Source organism: Colletotrichum lupini, chromosome 10 (assembly GCF_023278565.1).
Source record: "Colletotrichum lupini chromosome 10, complete sequence".
Lineage (NCBI taxonomy): Eukaryota > Fungi > Ascomycota > Sordariomycetes > Glomerellales > Glomerellaceae > Colletotrichum > Colletotrichum lupini.
This window is the reverse complement of record NC_064673.1, coordinates 1789994-1810291: the sequence shown is the minus strand read 5'-3', so window position 1 is coordinate 1810291 and position 20298 is coordinate 1789994. Positions and strand designations below refer to the sequence as shown.

Genomic DNA, 20298 nt, shown 5'->3' with positions numbered 1-20298 from the left:
GGTACAACCAAATTTCTATCCCAATTTGCGGGAATTCCGAGTAGATTCGCCGGCTCTTCTGGATAAGTGGCGAGTTGCGAGTTCCGAATTGCTACGAGATCATAGAAATCGCAGACTTCGGTGAGATATAGCCAACGACAGCAACGCTCGCAAATTGACAAAAGCCCGAACGGGAGAAGACCGCTTCACGGCTGATGTCACTGGGATGGTGAATACGGGGAACCGTTCCGCTGGGTGTCCTCAGTCGCATGGTCATGTCTGAGAATTAGGATGGCGAATGGACCGATAGGAGGTTCCCTTTACCCCGGCGCTGGACACACCGCTGCCTCTTTGCCGGGCTTGGGTGGCCAATAACGGATAGCTTATTACCTGGCATGTTGGATAATGAGATCATACCACGGCCTTATTGATCAAGAAAGTTTGTAGTGTAGCTTCGCGGTCGTGGAGTTGGATATCGGTGAGGCAGGTTGCAGCTAGACTTTGCGCGAGAACGCCCGCTTCGCCGCGTGAATGCTTCCGGTTCCCGCTTGACATCTGCGGCTTGTCCGGGAGATGATAGAAGCAAACCAGGCAGCAGGACCATAGCATAACCCAGTCGAGAAGCCAAGGTGAGGCTTGCTGTATTAATGAGCGTTTTGCAAGGACAAACCGGCTGGCGACGGAAGACTACATACGACCCCCGGTGACCCGTGCGCTTGCGACCTGCTGGGCAGCGAGTGGCCCAGGAGCCTGGGAATTGGGCTGAACTTTGAAGCGGCCCCTGAGATAGACAGCCCTGAGAGAACTTGTTTGCCCGATTGTCGAGGATATACAAGCAGTGCCTCAGTAAAGGTGAGGATCATGAGCATCACGCGGGACATCTCCGGGATGCATGATCGAGTGCCTATTGTGGAAGGTGTATCCAGCATCGCGACCTGATCAGCGGGCCCTTGATTGGCGCAGGTAGACCGTTTCGCTTGGCTGGGAGTAACCACAAGCAATGAACCTCTGGAAAGGGCCGATGTGTGTCAAGATGGATGGATTTAGCGACGATGTCTGCTGCCCGGCGGGGCGGTGCGTGTGTCCATAATTACTCCATGTCCATGAATCGGTATCACGTCGTATGGGAGACGCTCGGTTCGATTTGCGCCTCGCGTCGCAGTTGGAGGCGTGGTTTGAGGCTAACAAGAATAGGTGCGCGACGGGTGCGACTTAGAATGCGATACATGGTTATGACGCTGTTCAACGATAAAGTGCTGGCAGTCAAAATTTCAAGCGAACACATGGCGACTAGGACATCTACGCCGAGTTCCCGTAGGAGACGCAGCTGTTAGCTTGCAGCCGCCCTACGTGTATGCGTCTCATCTGCAGCTTGTGCTGCATTTCAACTTGGCACTGGCGCATGGGAGGCGGCGCCTCTATCCGTAGGGGTCCCGACACATCGCCGTGGCGGTGCTACTCGAGACCAGTACGTGTACCAGGCGGGTATTCTGGTGTCACCTGGTGTGTGACTCAAGACGTAGACGACGTGTTTCCATAGTAGATGGTCTCTTTCAGAACATAATCAACAATGATCACGATGGCCACGGCACTGGCCAGAAAAGAAGCTCCCGGGGATGACCGTGAGTGACAGTTATTCTAGGTTGCGGTTCCGAAAGCCGGACAGAAGGCATATACCCTGCTGAGTTTGGGCAACGTTGGGTCGCTGGTCTGTGAGGAACAATAAGGGAAGGTCGGTGAAGCAGTCGCGTGTCGGAAAGGGACGTGCAATTAGGCTGCTGGACGCACCGAGGTCCTTGGCCGGTCGACAAAAGCGAGCATGGGGAAGCTTGATCGGAGCATGGTTGGGCGACCGAGGCAATATGGCGGGAAAAGACGCGGTGAGTTTGTCGGGATGATGGTGCGAGTGACAACCCCCTGTGTTGATGGCTTGTCGCAGTGACACGCTGGGAGATGATGCCTGTCGTATGGAGGTACATACATGCCTCTTGGAGAAGATAGGTATATCCTGGAGTCTTGTTGGAGAGTGTTGCACCGATAATTCGAACTCCAAGGTGTCGGTCTCTCACCGAGGAGAATAATCTCGCTGAGTGACTGGAATCTGGAGACTGGAGCTCCTCACCGTGCGCTGCCGTTGTAACCTGACGTATGTTTCTTATCGGCCAGACGCTCGGTCATCCGCCCCAGACCGAGCCACTTTCAACCAGCACGATGGGATTCCGCTTCTATCTGGGAGGACTTGCGGTGCTGCTCCACGCTGCAGTCATGTCGAACAGCAACATGGTTAACGTTGACTCGCATCGCTTTCCCCTCGTGCCCCTCCATTTCTGGTTTGTTTGGACCCGTGAGCATTGTTTCCTGTGGTATTGGAGGGGCTGGCCACAGCGGGGTGGGAGAGGACAACTATTGAGCTGGAGTAATTGCGAGCGATGAATGGGGCGGTGGCTGGCAGACGAGGACAAGACGAGCAGCCATTAGTCGGCAACAGGACGCTTTTGCCAGCGACTGATGTAATTTGGGGAACATTTATCGGCGCAGCAGGGGTATGCTAGGCCTCGCTGGCTGCTCGTGGTGGGTATCCGTAGAGGAGTGACAAGCAGGCAGAAGATTTACGCCTTGTTGCCAGGGAGGCGTGAGCGCAGAGATTGGGGGATGATCGACGAGGTCCGTCGGGGTCGGCTCCGAGAACCAGATGCTGACGGATAAGTGCTGGCATGCATTCGTCGAGTGACCTGATGTTGCAGGTAAGACTCTATGCCCTGTTTCTATTAACTCTGAGAGTCGCACGGAGTTTCTGAGACGAGGTATCGTAAGGAATCCATCTCTTTGACGTAGTCGGTGCCCAAGTGAAGTTGAACTTGGTTGTGTATGTTTGAAGTCGGGCTGTGCCATGGGACAAGATGATGAATGCTCCCTCGGTGGCCTCAAATGACCGGGGGAAGAGGCACGGACAAGACGACGGGCGCAAGAAGATGACAAGCGAAGCGAGAACAGCCCAACATGCTCCAAGTTGATTGACATCAGCGTCGGCCACGAGGGTATAAGCTTGAGCCAGGGACAGACGAATGCTGACGCTGGTTCGGGGAGTTACGGTCAGCAGTACTGATGGTTGTCGTCGTCGTCGTCTTGGAGAGCAGGGTCACCAATGATGCTCTTGTTGCAGGGCAGTTGTTGACGAGAGTGAAACCTCGAGGTGGGATTAATGCAAGGGGTAGCCGATGAAAACAGACAGGGCTGACGAGGCAGAGAGGAAAAGACTGGTGCGCAAGAGAAAGAGAAATTCGACATGGGATATTGGAGACATCCAGAATGGTACGTACTGCGTATTGCCGTATGGACAGGAGAGGAAGTCACGGGGACAATGGAAACTCGGAGGAAGGAAGGAAGGAAGGAAGGGGTCGCCTGGGGACGGAATTAGAGGGCTGCGGATTGGATGACGGCAGGCACGGCTGAAGACGTTTGGGGCTTTGGGGACCACCTGTGACCCGGGATGCTCGATGCAATTTACCATTTGAACGGGACAGCACCCATCCTGTCACCTGTATCTTGAGGCTATGGTAGGTACTTGGCACGATAAAACGGAATGGAGCAGCAACACGGACGAGGCGCATTGCCACTCGTGTGTTGTGATGGTCACCGCCTGTTGTTGTTTTGGATACCTAGAATCGGCATGGTGAGGTATCGCGGTATCCTAGGGATGAGTGTAATAAGAGAGGAGGGCAATAGTAGAACATGGGGAAGTGAGGGAAGAGAGATCACGAGACACCAGTTCGCCCCAAATTCAGGGTCCTCGAGTCACAAAACATGGGAACATGGGGTGCGAGTGTCAAATGGGGGCTAATTACCCCGCCGCTGTTCAGAGTCTAGGGAATTAATTGCACAAGACTTGAGATTCGCTGATTTGGACGAGTCGGTTGAGACATTACCTAAGGGGACCATTCCTCTACCGGGTCTACCCCGGCTTGATACACGTTTTTCCGTCTTCTTTTCCTCTTCTGTTCGTCTTTTGTATTTTATTTTCCAATCTCAACTCTGCTCTGTTTCTCACGCTCTCTTTCACGACCCCGTGATACGACTTTTGACCTTCTCTTATTCCAATCAGCAAGCAGCATCTTTTCCCAATTCGCCTCCCAGGTCCACTGTGTTGCTCGAATGCTACCCAGTTTTAGAGGGGCAGAGTGAGAGACGTCAAGTAGACGTGGCGCTAGAGCAGAGATGCAGTAGCGAACGAGGCGACACGCGGAAGTGGCCTACGTAGTACCTATATAAAAGATACGTACCTCGGATAGTACTGGATGCAGAGTGGACGCAGTGTGGTAGTGGGCGGGTTTTAATGCAGTCGATGCACGGCAGAGCAAGGGCTGTTTTGTTCACCGCATTTTTGAAGATACATCGAAAGCCCAATTACACAGCATCGGCCGGCGGCAGCCCCCTACCTAAATGTATCTTATGTAGACTACTGCGTAAGGTAAGGTAGGTTTCCCCCATGTTGTTATGCCTTGCTGCCGCTCCCCATACCAGTATCAGCTCTCGGGAAAAGACACTGCGAGATGGGAGGCGGAAAGAAGGAGGGATCTTCAAGACGTCCAACGACAAGTCATGCACAATGAGGTTTTGGCGGGAAGAGATGAAATGATGTGGCTGCCGCCGCCGCCTCTGCCGTTGCCGTTACTGCTGCCGTTGCCATAGCCGCTGACCAAGCCTGACAGAGTCAGAAGTCAGACATGCATCATCTTGCCGTTCACAATGTGCCTCGAGCTAAGGTATACAAGAAGGGCAGGGTCAGGTACCTCCACCACCTACCTTGCCTAAAGTGAGGTATTCTCGGGATGTGCGAGCTAAGGTATCGTAGTACGTACCGGCCGTGCCACATTACTTACATGCCTCATTCCAAGTTTCTCCGAAGAATACCTCGGGGTGTAGCTGCGATGGGAGGGAAGGAAGTCAGAATGCAAGAGTCAAGGATGGAAAGAACGAGATACTGCCGGAAAAAAGACGGCGAGAGAAGTGACGACGACGCGGAAAGAACCCAATGGCAGACAACCTAACAACGAGTCCATATTCTGATAGATACTTGACACAAAGTACTGTCCACTTACATAAGGCACGGTTACCCACTGCGTAGTAATCCAGATGCTATTAGTGTACCAGTCCCAGGGCTAGGCCGCCAAAAGCCAGATGGGAAAAAAGAAGAGCACGATCCAATGCTCCATTCCAGCTCCACTACCCAAAGATAATCCACCTCAAAAGGTCCCAGTCGTTGGGCCGTCGTCGTGGGCGTCGCCGCGTTATGAGCGTGGCGTGGAGCGGGCATCGGGGATGAACCGTGAAGACCAGGTTCCTCTCACTTGCAGTATGGAGCACTGCGTAGTACCTAAGGTAGGCTTGAAGTACCTTATGGAGTAGTACCTTACTGCATAGTAAGGTAGAAAGAGAGAGATATGGAAGAAGAGAGACTTGATACTCCAACGAGTACGTACCCCACAGCTGCCGCTCCACCCACGATTGCGGCACTTCCGTCCCTCTCTCTCTCTGCCCAGTGCCATGTGCCCGCAATTATAGCTGCTGCTCTGCTCTACCTTACCTTACTCTCTCCTCCTCTCTCTTGTTGCTTGTGCTTGTGCTTCTGCATCTTCCTCCTACCAAAACACCATCATCATCATCAACGCTCGAGTCCCTCGTCACAAAACATCATGGACGCAGCACCATTGACCTGACCGCACACCCCCTTCCCGGGCCATGCCCATGTCCATGTCAACCTCTCTGCCGTGAGGTACCGACGCTGAGATTCCGGAAACCTTACCACCCTCTCCCGCACCATCATCCTCGCCGCCCTCACCACCACCACCACCACCACCATCATCCAAGTACCTACCACCACCACAACGGAGCAAATCGCACTTCACCCGCCCTCGGCCTATCCCTTCCACCCTCTCGACGTACCGCTTGCACCTGCGACTTGCGGCCTGTCTTCGTTTCTTCTGCCTGTTGACCAGGTTTTCCCGCCCTCGACACATCAACTAATCCCCGCCAAGCTAAACCCGCCCTCTCTCTTTACCACGTCGGACACCACACAACTCAAATCGACATTCCGCCCACCTCCGACACTGCCAATCCTCCACCACTAATTACCACAAGTCCACAAGTACACAACCCTTTCTTCGCCTTACTTCATACCGACCTCGTCCACTTTCCGACTTCCACGACGACAATCCCGATACTATTCCGTCCAATCCAAATATCACCACCACCATCCTCGCTCCCACGCTTCACCACAGCTGCACTCACTCACTGCAACACCCAACTGTTGCCACAACACACTCTCTCTGCCCCGCGTTCGACGGAAACCAGGCCCCATTCAGCGAATATTACAGATCACTTCTGCCGCCTTCGCTGCTCTTCGCCAAAGTACGAGACCACCTACAGTCGGCACCGCTCACCCCAGATACCGAGTTCTCAAACCAACCCCCCGGCCCATCTTGATCCGCCACTGCAATCGCCGCCGCCTTTGTCCCGACCATCTGGTTCTCTTTGACTGCGTCACATTCAACTGCCTCTCACACACACGCATTTCTCCTTCCGCCTTCGACTCAACTTTTTATCACATCCCAACCCTCTATCGTGCCTTTGCGCCGCCAACGTTACCCCCCTTCGCGCCAGCATTCCTCAACAATCATCGGCGCCCGCCCGAACGCGCTCGCTCCCCCGCCCGCGACTTCGACGTAGGGTTCCTCTCGCGACCTTTTACAACCCTCATCCCCGCAATCCAAATCGGAGCGGCAGCCGCCCAAAGGGGGAAAAAAGAAGACTCCAATTCTGCTCGCGTGCGTGCGTCTCACAGACACAGAGAGCCTGCATCGCAACACTTCAGCCACTTCCGATTTGCCCAACCTTGAACGAACGCCGTCGACTCATCGCCATTAAACTCCGGCCCCCGGCTACCTAGACCTCTCCAACTCCTGTGCACCCCTCAACTCTGTTGGTCTCAGCCCGCCTCTAACCACCATATGCCGACTTTAGATTGAGCCTCACCCTCCACCATCACGGTTCATCGCGTTACTCACCCTCAATCACATGGAATTCCATTCAGAAGCTATGCTTTTCCATCTGATCTACCAAAATCGTGTGCTTCGCTGAAAACATGGCACACTCCCCCAATTTTTGATCAACAAGAGTCCAGCAGTCCGTTGTAATTGAATAGTTTCCCAGTCATCTCACCCACGATGTTAGGGAAGCTCTTCAACTTGGGCACGTCGAGTGCTTCAGGTGCTTCAGCCTCATCACAATCAAATAACAACTACAACACCATCACTCACAATGAGGCTCCTATGTCTCTCGAATCCAGACAGGAAGATATCCATACCCGGAACCTCTTGTTTCCCGATACCGACGCCCTGTACCAGCACCCAAACGAGAACCTCTTTCCCTTAGGCTCTGGTCTTCCCATGGCATCCCTCGCAGGTGCTTTTGACTACGACGGAGACGTCGACCTCGACACTCGACATGTTCGCATGCTCATCATGCAAGATGCCGTTGCCTCCTTCCCAGCACAGCTGCTTTTCGATAGTCATCCTGGTCCTCCAAAGCCGACTTCCATGGCCGCAGCAGACCGTCCGCCAACTGGTATGGGAACTGTGCAGGACTCATACAGAGGCCCAACTTCGCCGCGAAAGAGCAGTCTGAACCAGTCATCGCGACCTCTGGTAATCCAGCCGGACAGCCCCCAACCCCGCCAAGGAGCGTTCGATCGCAGGGCCTCGATGCAAGGCCGAACTCAATCTCAAGCTGAGACGGATCTCCAGCGCGCGCGAAGAGAGTACGCCGACGAGATCCATGCCTTTGCGGGCTCCGTATTTGGAAATTCGGAATTAATGGCCTACAAGGGCACTTCGACAAAGGTCCACATCGTCCCTACCGAAAACCGCCCTGAATACGGTGGCTCCTATCTTGGTGACCGTCGCGGCTCTATAGGTCGGTCGAGCATGCGGTCCAGCAGGCTAGCACAGTCTTACACATCGGACAACGTTTCGCCTCTGCAACCGCAACAATCCTTCACGTCGTCTGCACCAAATACACGAAATCTTCCTGAGAGGAGGAAGATCCTCATTACCCGATTATTCCCTGTACTCTTGCCTAGCGATGACGAGGCACAGAGCGACACACCTTTGAGCCGGTTTTCGGATTACAACACCGGCTTCCCGTTTCCGCAGTCTGCCGAAGACGCTAATGCCCCCAAGAAGAAGAAGTTGCAGCCCAAACAAAAGCGTACACCAATGTATGCAGTTGTATTGGTGGTCCAGCTTCCTCCCAGTTCTGCGCAGATGGTACCTCCCTCCACTATCAGGTCAACATATCGTGGTGCCAGCTCGTATACAGAGCAGGACTCCTTCCCATCCTCCATGAGCTCCGCCCGCCGCTCAGGATGGAACATGTCTGGGTCCAATTTCCCCATTGACTCCATGGATTCCAGTTGCTCAACAGACGTCGACGACAGGATGGACACCGTCACTCAGCACTGGGACATCATTATGCGAACTTTGACACACCTCCAAGGGGTAGTTGCCACTACGCTTGGTGTGCTACTAAAACAGGCCGACATCTCTTCGCCGGACCCATATCCTCCTTCGGCATCTTCGTACGCCAGCAGAGGTCCATCCATGGGTGGAAGACGAAGCGACGAACCTCACTTTATCAAGCCTCCCAAGACTAACGCAAAAGTCATAGCTCTACAGCTTCACTGTTTACAGAACGATAACACAATTGTGCAAGAGGCTGATGCTGCCAGGATTCGAGTGGTGACGGGCTTGAGCGCCCAACGGGTCATCACAGCGCAGGGGAGATGGGGTATCTGGCGGGACGAAGCTAGGTGGATGGCAAGAAAGGCTGGCGAGAAAGAACATGGCTTCTTTTTCTTCAATCTTTTGACTGGCTTTCTTGCTACGCACACCGATTGGCTAAACGCAATGAGTCCAGCATGGTACCGCAAAAAGCACTATCAGCAACAAAAGGCCAAAGGCGAGGATGATCTATCGCTCCCAGCACGGACTATCATCATCTCGTCAGACAAGATGATGGCAAGACGTCTCATCTTCCTTCTTTCTGCCTTTTTGCCATCTCACCAGCACCTTTCTTCCACCAGAGCTCACCGGCCGAGTACTTCAACCTCTTTTGGCGCTTTCTCCCAATCGCCACCTTCGCTGATTATCCCAATTCTCCGCGAAGAGTCATTGCGGCGCAAGATCAACCGACGAACAGGGCCAAGGAGAGTCTCGCATTCCCGTACTGTTAGCCAAAGTACACGAGCCTCCGGTGTTCCACCTCAGCTTGCGCACTTGAGTATGGAGAGCCATCATGAGAGGCGCGTTTCGGATGCTGCCTCAATCCGATCAAATTTGCCCATCCCTGGAAACGACCAGGTCAGTCGGAAAAGTAGTGCAGCAACGACGACTACAATCACCCCAGAGACGACGATTCCACACTTTGCAACCGCCCAAAGATTCGAGACCCGACGAAGTCTAAGACCTGGCAGTAGTGGCAGTGTTGCCGCGGACGACCTCAAACGGACACTGAAGCGTGGTGAAAGCTCGGGGCACGTCAGCTCGGCGAGCACAGATTCTCGCATGTCGGGGTCGCGTTGGGGTAGTGTCATTAGCACGCTGTGGAACGGAAAGAGGAGGGATTCGACAGGCTTGACCACTCCTAGCCAACCCTACAGCAGCAACCCTACATCCCCCACCAAATCAGGGCCGGGAGGACGTCGAGATAGATTGGCAGAAATGGTCAGGGAAGTCGGCCCTGAAGGTTACCGCCGAACAGACATTCACAAGACCGAAAGCAATGGCAACGGGCCTACAACCCCGCGGGGATTCGATGATCAGGCTGTCGAGGATGCTCCTGAGAGGGCCCCCTTCCCGGAGCGAGTTCCTGACCCGAGCGGCGACTTCCGTTCTCCGGTCAAAACGTCAATCAATGCGGAGGACGGTGTTATAGACGTTGACATTCCTTTCCCTGACTACATCACCTCTTTCGAAACCGCGGTCAGCTCACCGTCGAGCAGCGGCTATCTGTCTACGCCGGGCATTGGCAACGGTTTGGAGGGCTTCGAGCAGTTCTCCCGCATTACCATTGATGGGGATTCGCCGATGAACGTTGCCGGCTTCCTCCAGCGGTATCATCAGGATTTCATCCTCCAGGCAGTTCCTCCCCAGGATACCCTCATGGATGACATCAAGAGGTCTATGCGCGCCGAGCCGACCCCGTTCATCACGCAACCCTTCTACTCTGCCGAGCAGCCTGCCGATCGATGGGTCGACGTAAGCAGCGCTTTAATTGCAGACACGACGACGCATACGATCAAGCGAATTCGGTACCGCCGACTCATTCGGCCGAAGCCATTCACAGACAGATCAGTACCTCTGGGATCTGCGGGTTCGAGCGCCTATGGCAATGCTCCTATGACGCCGTCCATTCTTCCCTACGAAACGCAGCTGGACGATGAGTTCATCGAAGAGCCGATTGCAAGCCTCGATGAGGTGCTCATTGACGCCGTCGAGAGAGTCATTGCGCAGAGCAACGAAGTGAGCAAACAGAGCTCATCAAATTCGTCCCGGTCAACGAGCAAGCGGCGAGATCGAAGCAATAGCGAAGCATCGGTCTCTGTGGATTCTCGTCACACCACTCGCATGCCGGTTCCATCACAAGAAGTACCTCGAGACCAATGTAAGACGGTTGTCTTGTCCGCCCTCGATGAGATCATTCGCGATGTCATTGGGGAGCGAGACCATGACACGCCTGATGCTACCGTCCACGCGGTAGATAGAGACCGCGAGAGCACTCTCAAAGAGGCTGTTCGGGTCTGGCTCGAGGCTGTTGACCCAAGCGAGCAAGATTGAACCGCACCAAACCAAAGCAGGATTCCTGCAACTACCAACAACAAGCTGCAATTTGCAGCTTTCATGATGTTATGACATCTAGCAGACAAGACTGGTCTGCTAGTCCGTGTATCACCACCAACCACCACAAATTTCCTTGGTTCGCAGAAAGACACATAAACTGAGTTGATACCCCAAGCGAGTAAGCGATGCCAGCTTCTCGAGAAAGACACCTTCACCGGCATGGCAGGGTGCAGACGATGCGAAGGAGGCATAAGCGGCATAGGAAGGAACGGACAACATTCGGGTTTCCGTTTGGCGTTTAGGAAGGCATAGGTTTTAGACGGATGGGTCTTTTACCACTTTGTTTAGAGCGAGGGGATTAGGTATGACGAATAGTCACGCCGGGGGAGTTTTGAAATTTCATCCAAGGTCAAGGGACCTTTTAGCTAGGAGCGTATACGAATGAATAGGGAAATGAAATCCCTTTTCCTTGGCAAGTCTTGAACATACCTGTGTGCAGTGAAAGCCATTGTGAGACCAGGGACTGGCCATCGATGATGTCCAAGTTTGCAGCTGTAAACCCACATCGTAACTCAAGAGCACACACACATCCTTCACCATGGCTATTCAATACGGCCTCGTTGGTTGGAATTTATTGACGTTGTATCTCAAGTAACTTTCAATCCCTCGCAATCTGACTAGACGGGGGAAAGAAAGGGAGGTATCATCTTGTAGCAAAAAAAAAAAAAAGAAAGAGGCAGCAGAAAATAAAAATCGAGTGGTAAAGATAAACTTGGGCATCCCCAAAACCGGCCCCCATTCAAAGAGGAACAGGACGCAGAGAGACACATCTTTCCCCATAAGCCTCCCGCGTTCTCTTTTTTCTCATTTCTCGCTTGTCGTCAAGACATAGGAAAAAAACGCCCCTGAATTTTTTTTGTAGTACCCGGCCTCCTCTCCTCCATCCCTCCCGAGGTTGGCCAAACACCTCTCTCAAATGTAGTGGAACGAACGGCAAGACCAAAAGAATTTGCAACATGCCTCGACCTGTAAATGTCTTGCCGTTCTTCATGCGACCGACCCTTCCTAAACCCATTGATGCCGTTATATGTGTGCGAATCGAAGATGATGTACATGTAAATTGTGAGAGAAAATCATGCTCGTTGCTCCCCATCTATAGCAGTGGTCGCATACGTAGTGTTCGATGAAAAGCATGTTTGCTCTTGGTAACGCAGTGGTATCGTGTATGAGCACTCAGGCAAAGTCCATGTCGTCAAAGTCGCCCTCTGCATCGTCCTCGACGACTTCCACCGGATTTTTGCGAGGTCGTCCGCGAGGTCTCGGTCGAGAGGTGGAGCGCGCGCGTTTCTTGCGACCACCAGCAAGTGCGCCAGCTTTGCGCTTGCGGCCTCTTCCGTCACCGGCGGGGCCATCGTCTTCACCCTCACTAGGAGTTTCGGCTTCTTCGCCGTCCATATCGTCCTCATCGACAACCTTGAACTCCTTGTCGACATTCATTAGTTCCACGAAGGCCTTGCATTTCTGTATGGTAGATTCCTGTGTTGCAAGACCGTTCATATGAGAGTTCACTTCCTCCCAGAACTTGTCTCCGGTGACACCCTGCACTTTTGTAGGTGCTTTGCTGAGATCTTTTGCTGCCATCTTGGTCTTGGTCTCGCGTTTGCTGCCTAAGCCGTACAGACGTCGAAGGTAAGTTCTTGCCTCCCAGAGACAGAGAAGAATGATAGATCCGGAAGTGAGCTGCCGAAGCCTCTTAGGAGAAATGTTGAGCTGAGGTTGTTGCGGCTGTTGCTGCTCGCCATTGGCTTGCGGGGCCTCTGGCTTATCGAGGTCCATGCGCATGTTGAAGATTTCGGACTCAATGACGTGCGCCATGCTGGATCCAGTTGATGAGAACATCTTTTCCATCGCATGTACCGTGACCAGCACCTCTCCAACAGTTACATAGTCGAAGAATGCAAGATTCTCAATCATGAAGCGGGAGAATTCAACATGCGCAGGTAGTTGCTTGGAGACATCGAGCTTCGAAGAGTCGAAATCAACTTGGCCGACAAGTTTTTCTAGGAACTTTTGTCGGTTCTTTGACTTACTCACTTTCAGCACCTCCATTAGGAGATGAAGCTTGGATTGGAAAGGGTTCGTCGTTGCGCCACGAGTATCACCCACGATATCCCGCTGGTATTCGTAGGCTGCTTGGATGGCTCTGGCATACTCGCGTTCAATGACAGTTTCGTGTTTCTCATGAAGCGCCCGATGTTCCATGAATGCGACCTCGGATATCTTGGTCATCGATGACGTTTCGAGGGTGATCAAAGTCACTCCCGTTTCTTTGGGGTGCACAAGACCTTGTCGATTAATGCTGCCAAGTACCTCTACTGCGAGGAATGCGTGCTCGTCTTGCGACGACAGAGCGATACGAGTTACCTCCTTGAGGAAGCGTTGAGTAGTTGCACTCGCCACATCGTCGAAGCTCGTTCCACCCATTACTGTCAGCTCGCGCTTCTTGTCAGTGTCGGCGCCGGCGGCAGCAGCGGCAGTCGCAGCCTCTGACCGCTTTTCTTCGGTGAGGAGGAATTCCTTGAAAGACCGGAGAATAGTACTCTCGAGTGCCGGAACCTTGGCTTCGAAAACTTGTTGGAACTTGGTGTACACGTTCGGTGAGACGTAGTTTCGGGGATGTGCCTGGCAGATGAGACCAATGGCGTCGAGGGCGTGCTTCCGGGCCTCCATGGGCTGTGAGGCATCTGCCCAGGGAGACAGGTTGTCGACCATGAGCTTTGCCACGGATTTGCCAGAGTACTTGGGGAAAATCTTGAGGAAGACAGCAAGCTCTGAGTCCAAGTCGCAATGCTTGCCGACCATTCCAACAATGATCGAATATCTGGCAAACTTCATGAGTTTGGTGGCGTCCATCTGCGTGTTGCGCATGCTGGCAACTCCGCGCAAACTAGAAGCACCTAGATGAGCTAGCTTATCGCGATTGTCCAAGAGAGTTGCGATGATCCATAGACATGCGACGACATCATCCAGAAGGTTCTTGTTGAGTCTGCCAACAGAGTTCTGAAGCTGTTCTCTCACTTCTCGAAGGAAGTCAGCATACTTTGCAGAGAGTTGCGGCAAGATCTGGCGATAGATGATTGTGACGGCTTTGAAGACAGCTAGGTCATCAGCACCACTGATGCTAGCGAGATGGGGCTTCAGCAGCCTGATCTCTTCAAAAGTGAAAAGCTTGGGGTCTGCCTTGGCGAAGATTTGCAATACTTGCAATGCATCTCTTCCGGAAGGGATGTTAGGATCGTCAGAATCAAGATTGTCGATAAGCTCGAACATCTTCTCAACCAGCTTCATGCTGACACCAAAGGGGCCATTGTGAGATTTGTTCTGCCCGCCTAGAATGGACTGAAGAACTTTGTCGAGGACTGCGCCAACATTACCAGACTTGACTGTCTGAATCATCAGAGCAACGTGGTCGGTGAGGGATGTTTTGAAGGCTGCTGTGTCGTCGACTTGGTAAAATGGAGCGAACCAGACCTCCTCAATCATCTGGCGAGCAAGCTCTCGAACACCTTCGTCAGGGTCTTGCACACGATGAAGCAAGCCATTGGCGATAGAGCTGCGGATCTCCCTGCTTTGGTTGCGAAGATAAATATCTTTGGCCAGTTTCATTGCCCTCTTCCTTACGCCGATACCGGAGTCGATAAATCTCTCAATGATTCGTTCCGCCATCTTGTCTTCAAGTCTCGGACGCAGGCCAATGCACTTGCCCATCAAGCCAATTGCCGAGTCGCGTACCTGAGGGGACGAATCACTTGAGCAGTTGATGATCAAATGGACCACCACGGAGTCTCCGTCCAGGATGGCCGGATCTGTCTCCAGGAGCTGATTAATACTCTTGAGACTCTTGCTGCGGACGGTGGCCTGGTCACTGGCCATGGCATTGAGCAGAACATTGAGCATTGCTCTAAAGTGTTCGCAGAATGGTGACCGGAGAAGAATGATGGAGTATGCCAATTTTGCGTGGTTGTTGTTGACATCTTTGAAAGTGTATTCGTTAGAAAGCCATCGACGATCCTCAATCATCATTCTGAGGCGGAAGGCAAGTCGTCCAAACTCGTGGTCCAGCGAGTCGCTGGTCTCTTGCAAGGCATCATAACCGGAGAAGATCCTTTGGGCCCAATCCGCAATCAGGAAGGAAATTGCGCCTTGTAAATGAGGGTCATCGCCACACCGTTGCTGAAGGTGTTCAAGAGTTGTTCGAAATGGTCCTGACCAAGAGACGTCATGTTCGATTCGACTTTTCTGCTCCAGCGCAGAGGTTGCCAGCTCAGACAGGTACCGTGACAACTCGTTGGAATCGCTTCCATCCATGGAATAAGTGACCTTACGAACATGTGAACGGAGTTTAGAAACTGCAGCACTCATGACACCGAGAAGTTCAAGGGCCATGTTCTTGGCAGGCGCGGCTGTCCTGTCTCCCTCCCATAGCTTCATCATGTAGAAGGTCATTTGGCGTAGAATGAGCTCAGCAGAGGGCCAATCAGGTGAGTCGAGACATTCCGTAAAGTCTTCAACGAAAAGGTCAAGAAGATTGCGATATGGAGTGTCGCCAGACTTTGTGGACTTCAGCGCACGGTTGACCATAAAGTTAACCACGTAATTTGCGTTGTGTGTCGAGCCTTCAGTCAAAGGTAATGCCACAACCTTGAGCTCCTCCAAGGCGAGCACATGTTGTGAAGCACCTGCATCCTCGGACTTGACAGTGGCAGCCACCGTCTGCTTCGTAGGCTGGGCCAACTCATCCTCATCCGGATCTTCTTCTTGCATCATGGCTAGGCGACTGCGCGTGCCCTTCTCATCAACCTTGCCAGAGCTGGCCTGGACAAGGCGCATGATGAGCGCCGATACGGGCTGGATGCTACCGCCATTGGAGAGGCGAAATTGGCGAGCACTCTGTTTTCCAACCGGAAGCTTCTCCAACGATGTGAGGATGTCGTCAAAGATGCCACGGCGCTGGTCGGGTTTGGCGAGGAAAATCTGGCAAAGCATCTCCATTGCAACCAAGCGAATGCCATCGAATCGCTGTACACCAACGACAGAATCTTTCTCTAGGTAGGCATTGTCGACGAAAAGTAGGCTCGATGCGGCAAATTCTAGCATGCCAAGAGCAGTATCCGAAAGCTCTATGCTTGTGACGAGTTTGGCGAGCAGCGCGAACAGCTTCTGGCAGTTCGTGAGAATCGGGCCAATCGCCTTTTTGTGAGGCTGTAACAGCTTGAATAGTGCAGATGTCGGGCCAGTGCCCCTCATCTCGACTACGGGGATGACGATACCCTCGACAACCCCCTTGAAGACATCTGTCGACTTTTGAATAATCTCCTCGGAGTAGATTTGCTTCTCTTCCCTACCACCACACATTATGCGTAGACAAGTGCGCGCAGTCTTCAGGCCCATCTCAATCTCTGGAAGCTGATTCAGCCAGCCGGAGACTTCAGATTCGCCCCAAGATTCCTCAATTCGATAATCGAGATTGAGCGTATGCGCCAGACCCGGCTCGCTCAGCTTCTGAATGTACTGAAGTTCTTCGATGGGCGCGTCGCCGTAGCTGCCTAGCTCGATGGATTTTTGGATGGCAGTCTGCAACTTCTGCTGCGTGGCCCCCGTCAAGACAGCCTCGTTGTCGGGGTTCAGCGTGGCGACCTGTTCGTAACCAGGTTCGTTTCCGAGCACACTTCTAGTGGCATCGAGTACGCTCTTGATTAGTCGCTCAAGATCCTGGAGGGCTGCTTCCGCCCGTTGCTTCTGGTTGAGGTTGGTGCTGATATCATCCTGCCGGCTTTGATAAGCACCGTCCTGTCTTCGCATGGACAACCCCGTTGGCTCATCAGGAGAGTCTGGAGCCGCCATCTCAAGATATTCATCCTTATTGAATCCAGGAGCGCGAGGCAATTCTATTGCAAACTTCGTTTTCTGAGCTGCAACCGCGGCCGGTGGCCCTTGTGCAGTGGAGGGCGTCAAAGGCTGCGTAGGGGTCGCTTGCACGGGGATAGGCTGTATAGGGACCGGTATCGCCGAGAGCTGAGGTTGAGTAGGCGTCAGCTGCTTCGGAGTAACCTGGCTCGGAGTGACAACTTTCGTGACGTCGGATGGGTTGACGGTAGCAGGCTGTGGAGCGGGTTGATCGGGGACCTCTACATATGCGCTAGGGTCGAACTTTTTGGATGGGATCGCTACTTCGAAGCGGAAGTTGTTTCCATGATGACTTTCTGCACTTGCTGACGGACGCTTCGGCGGCGGTGGGGCTGATTTGGGTGTTGATGGAGGTTGCGGCTGCGGCTGTTGAGCAAGCTGGCCGTTGGCAGAGGCTGAGGTAGTACTCGTTGTTCCCGGAGGCTTGATGAATGTGGGAGCCCTATCGAACACCATCTTCGCCACCGGGGAGAGACCAGCACTCAGACTCTGGGAAGATCCAGCTGGACTATTCGCCATGTTCGGGTTCGCTTTAGGGACAGTCTTGAACTTGCTGCAAAACACAGATGTTAGACAATGATCGGCTCGGAGAAGGGTTCAACTCACAAGTAGGTCCGTTGATTGGGTTTCAAATCGTGAAGTACATGATCCACCGCATATTTCAGGTGCTTCATCCCATGGTTGTGATTTTGCCCCGTTGCTTCCTTGTTTAGACTGTCGAATTCCTGACTGCTGAACATTTGTGATATGCTCGAAGCAAGCGAGCCAGAGCCAAGTGTTGGATCGGGGATGAGATCTGAACCAAGTCAATTAGAGACAAGCGACCATATATTCAGACAAAGACAGCCACCAACCTGAGGTAAAGGGAATGACGGAGGTTTGAGGAGAGTAAGGCAGGGCCTCAGACAGCGTAAACGGTCGCGCCATCGGACGTTGTTCTGCAGCTTGCGGCTGCATATAGCCGCCATTGGGTGGACCGTTCTGGACGGTCCCCTGGCTGTTGACCATTTTTTCTGTCTCCTCGGACCTAATCCGGGCCTCAAGACATGTTATTTCGTGAGGAGGACGGAGATTCGAAGCGACTGGCGAAGCTGATCGGCAAGGGTGTCGGACGTGGAAACGCGCAGCGGAGGAAGTATCGTTTGTCGGTCGAGGAGGTTGCAAAGGAGGGAGACTAGAGGTCAGGCAAAGGAGGGAGCCACCTGTCGCATAGTCCCAAAGCCGAAAAGTTGCAAATAGGAAAGGACGATGTGTTGCGATCGGGCGTCGTCGTTGTCGTCGTGGATGTGATGAGAAGGTCGGAAGGTTGCGACAGCCTCGCGTGGAAGGACCCTTGTCCAGTCGCGTGGTCCGTGCAGAAGCTTTAGGCGGCAGGAGCGGCCAACCAGTGGCCAGTTGTTCCGTTCTTTCCTGTTTCCCCTGGCACTTTCAAGGTTAGGTTCTTTGTCTTGCGCACCTCGCAGTCTGCAGCAAGCCTGAGTCGGGATTACATAATATACCACCAGGGTGGAGACGACCGCCAAGACAATCGATAAGATCAAAGATAACGATAAGGAGATAGCGATTGTCCGAATTTCTTGGAAGAAATATTTTGTTGGTCTCTCTGCCGCGATACTCCGTCGATCACCCTACACCCCGAACGCCTGTAGACACTCGATACCGTCACAGACCTATCCCACCGCAGCCATGTCCGCCATTGGAACTCTCGTCTTCTGCACCGATTGCGGTAACCTTCTACCCGCATCAATGGGCACGGAGAAGAACACCCTCACCTGCGACTGCTGCGGTGCCGATAACAAGGGTAGGCTCATCGCCGCTGGCGTACTTGGTTGCAATAGTTTGCAAGACTCCAAACTAACAAGATCAACACAGACACTGGCGCCAAGACGATTACTACACAGACCAAGCCTTCCGATTTCCCCTCCCAACTCAGACAGAAGCTTCAGTCCAACGTTCAGGCTGTCGACAGAACCAACGTCAACACCGAGGCCACGATCAGGGAGACATGCCCCAAGTGCGGCGCAGAGGAGGTCCGCTTCACCGCCGTGCAGCTTCGCAGTGCAGACGAAGGCAGCACCATCTTCTTCACCTGCGAATGTGGTTTCAAGTACGCCAATGCCTCCTTTTATTCCGACCGAGCTAGCTATTTCCCAACTTCATACTAACCGACTTGTCTTTCCAGGTGGTCTCATAACAACTGAAATGCACTAAACTTTTTGCCCGTCGCTTTTAAGTACCTAATACCACCCGAATATTTACCTGCCCGACCCAACTTTCCCAAAACCAAAAAGACCACTTCGTGTTCAAGCAGCCGCCTTGGCCGCCTCGGGAATCAACGCATACTCCGTCTGGCCGCTTGACTCGAACTCGGCCATGTCCAGCGCCACGATGACGCTCTCGCGCACAACCTTCTCCTTGTCGTGCAGGAACTTGAGGAGCGTCGCCTCGACGCCCTCCTCGTCGCCCAGGCTACCCAGCGCCTCGGCGGCCTCGTGCCGCACCATGCTGGCCTCCTCGGTGTTGCTGAGCGCCTCGGTCAGCGCGGGGATGGAGGCCGGGTGCGACAGCTGGCCGAAGACGAAGGCGATCTCGTGGCGGAACAGGGCGGAGGAGTCGGCGAGGCCCTTGGCGAGGGCCAGCACCGCGGGGACGGCTGTCGGCAGGTCGGGCGGCGACGCGAGGTCGCGCAGGGCGAACATGGCGCGGTAGCGCTGGAAAAGGGGCAGGCTCGAATCCATGAGAGTCTTTTCGAGCTCTGGCACGGTGCGCTGCGACTCTTCCATGGGAGGCGCGGGGTCGACGGACGTGAAGTCGCTGTACAAGCACGAGGGCATAGGCGTTAGCATAGTGAATTAAGATACCCCCGTTTCTGGACTCCATGGTAGCAATGCAAGTCGTACCTCTTACGCAACTTCTCCAGCTTTCTCTGCTCAGAGTTCTCCCACTCGAGACGGTCGATGGCAATCTCGCATGTTTCAACAATGCAAATGTCCTCGCCCTCGCGGTCTCTGTACTCCCTCAGGATGTCCAGCTGGCTAGCGTCACCCAGCGCACCAAGGGCCTCGGCGGCCTCGTGGCGGCACATAGGGTCCTCCTGGAGGTCGGTCAGGACATTGCGCAGGTAGGGGACGGCGACGAGATTAGCCGTCTGGCCGAGGCAGTAGGCGAGCTCATGCTTGAGCAGGGCCGAGGGGGAGGCGAAGCCTGCGGCGATGGCCTCGATGGCGGCCTCGCTGTCGGCGCCCTTGCTGTTGCAGGCGACGTGCTTGAGGGAGAAGAGGGCGCGGAAGCGGATGGGGAGAGGGGTCGTCTCGGAGGTGAGCGTCTTGCGCAGCTCGGCGATGGTCTGGGACTGGTCGGCGGCGGCGATGGCCTCGAGGGTCTCGCGCGTCTCGGGGAGGTCGGCGGAGGGTGACATTGTTGCGTTTTCTTTTTGGGTTGTGCGTAAACGATGAGG

The 20298-nt window shown here is 53.8% G+C and overlaps 5 protein-coding genes across 5 annotated transcripts; 2 read left to right on the top strand and 3 right to left on the bottom strand.

Annotated features, from left to right (window-relative positions):
• Positions 1-15: 15 nt before the first annotated feature.
• CLUP02_17708 (uncharacterized protein) lies at positions 16-5293 on the bottom strand (the record flags this gene model as incomplete). The annotated part of the gene is made up of 24 exons (XM_049296614.1): positions 16-58; positions 117-239; positions 304-338; positions 397-618; positions 675-987; positions 1098-1306; positions 1376-1469; positions 1499-1570; positions 1644-1987; positions 2049-2107; positions 2184-2236; positions 2322-2527; positions 2593-2711; positions 2767-3053; positions 3083-3132; positions 3206-3457; positions 3519-3595; positions 4028-4183; positions 4260-4340; positions 4416-4522; positions 4585-4681; positions 4860-4902; positions 4962-5115; positions 5178-5293. 24 exons carry the CDS (start codon positions 5291-5293, stop codon positions 16-18), a joined length of 3312 nt encoding a protein of 1103 aa, XP_049137838.1.
• Positions 5294-7202: 1909 nt separating this feature from the next.
• CLUP02_17707 (uncharacterized protein) lies at positions 7203-10871 on the top strand (the record flags this gene model as incomplete). The annotated part of the gene is made up of 1 exon (XM_049296613.1): positions 7203-10871. One exon carries the CDS (start codon positions 7203-7205, stop codon positions 10869-10871), a length of 3669 nt encoding a protein of 1222 aa, XP_049137837.1.
• A 1236-nt stretch (positions 10872-12107) lies between these two features.
• On the bottom strand, positions 12108-17849 carry CLUP02_17706 (AT hook domain-containing protein; the record flags this gene model as incomplete). The annotated part of the gene is made up of 3 exons (XM_049296612.1): positions 12108-17394; positions 17448-17637; positions 17696-17849. The coding sequence occupies 3 exons, from the start codon at positions 17847-17849 to the stop codon at positions 12108-12110; spliced, it is 5631 nt and encodes a 1876-aa protein (XP_049137836.1).
• Positions 17850-18527: 678 nt separating this feature from the next.
• On the top strand, positions 18528-19042 carry CLUP02_17705 (transcription factor S-II; the record flags this gene model as incomplete). Its single annotated transcript, XM_049296611.1, has 3 exons — positions 18528-18642; positions 18714-18948; positions 19024-19042. 3 exons carry the CDS (start codon positions 18528-18530, stop codon positions 19040-19042), a joined length of 369 nt encoding a protein of 122 aa, XP_049137835.1.
• A 102-nt stretch (positions 19043-19144) lies between these two features.
• CLUP02_17704 (deoxyhypusine hydroxylase) lies at positions 19145-20259 on the bottom strand (the record flags this gene model as incomplete). Its single annotated transcript, XM_049296610.1, has 2 exons — positions 19145-19655; positions 19742-20259. The coding sequence occupies 2 exons, from the start codon at positions 20257-20259 to the stop codon at positions 19145-19147; spliced, it is 1029 nt and encodes a 342-aa protein (XP_049137834.1).
• Positions 20260-20298: the final 39 nt, after the last annotated feature.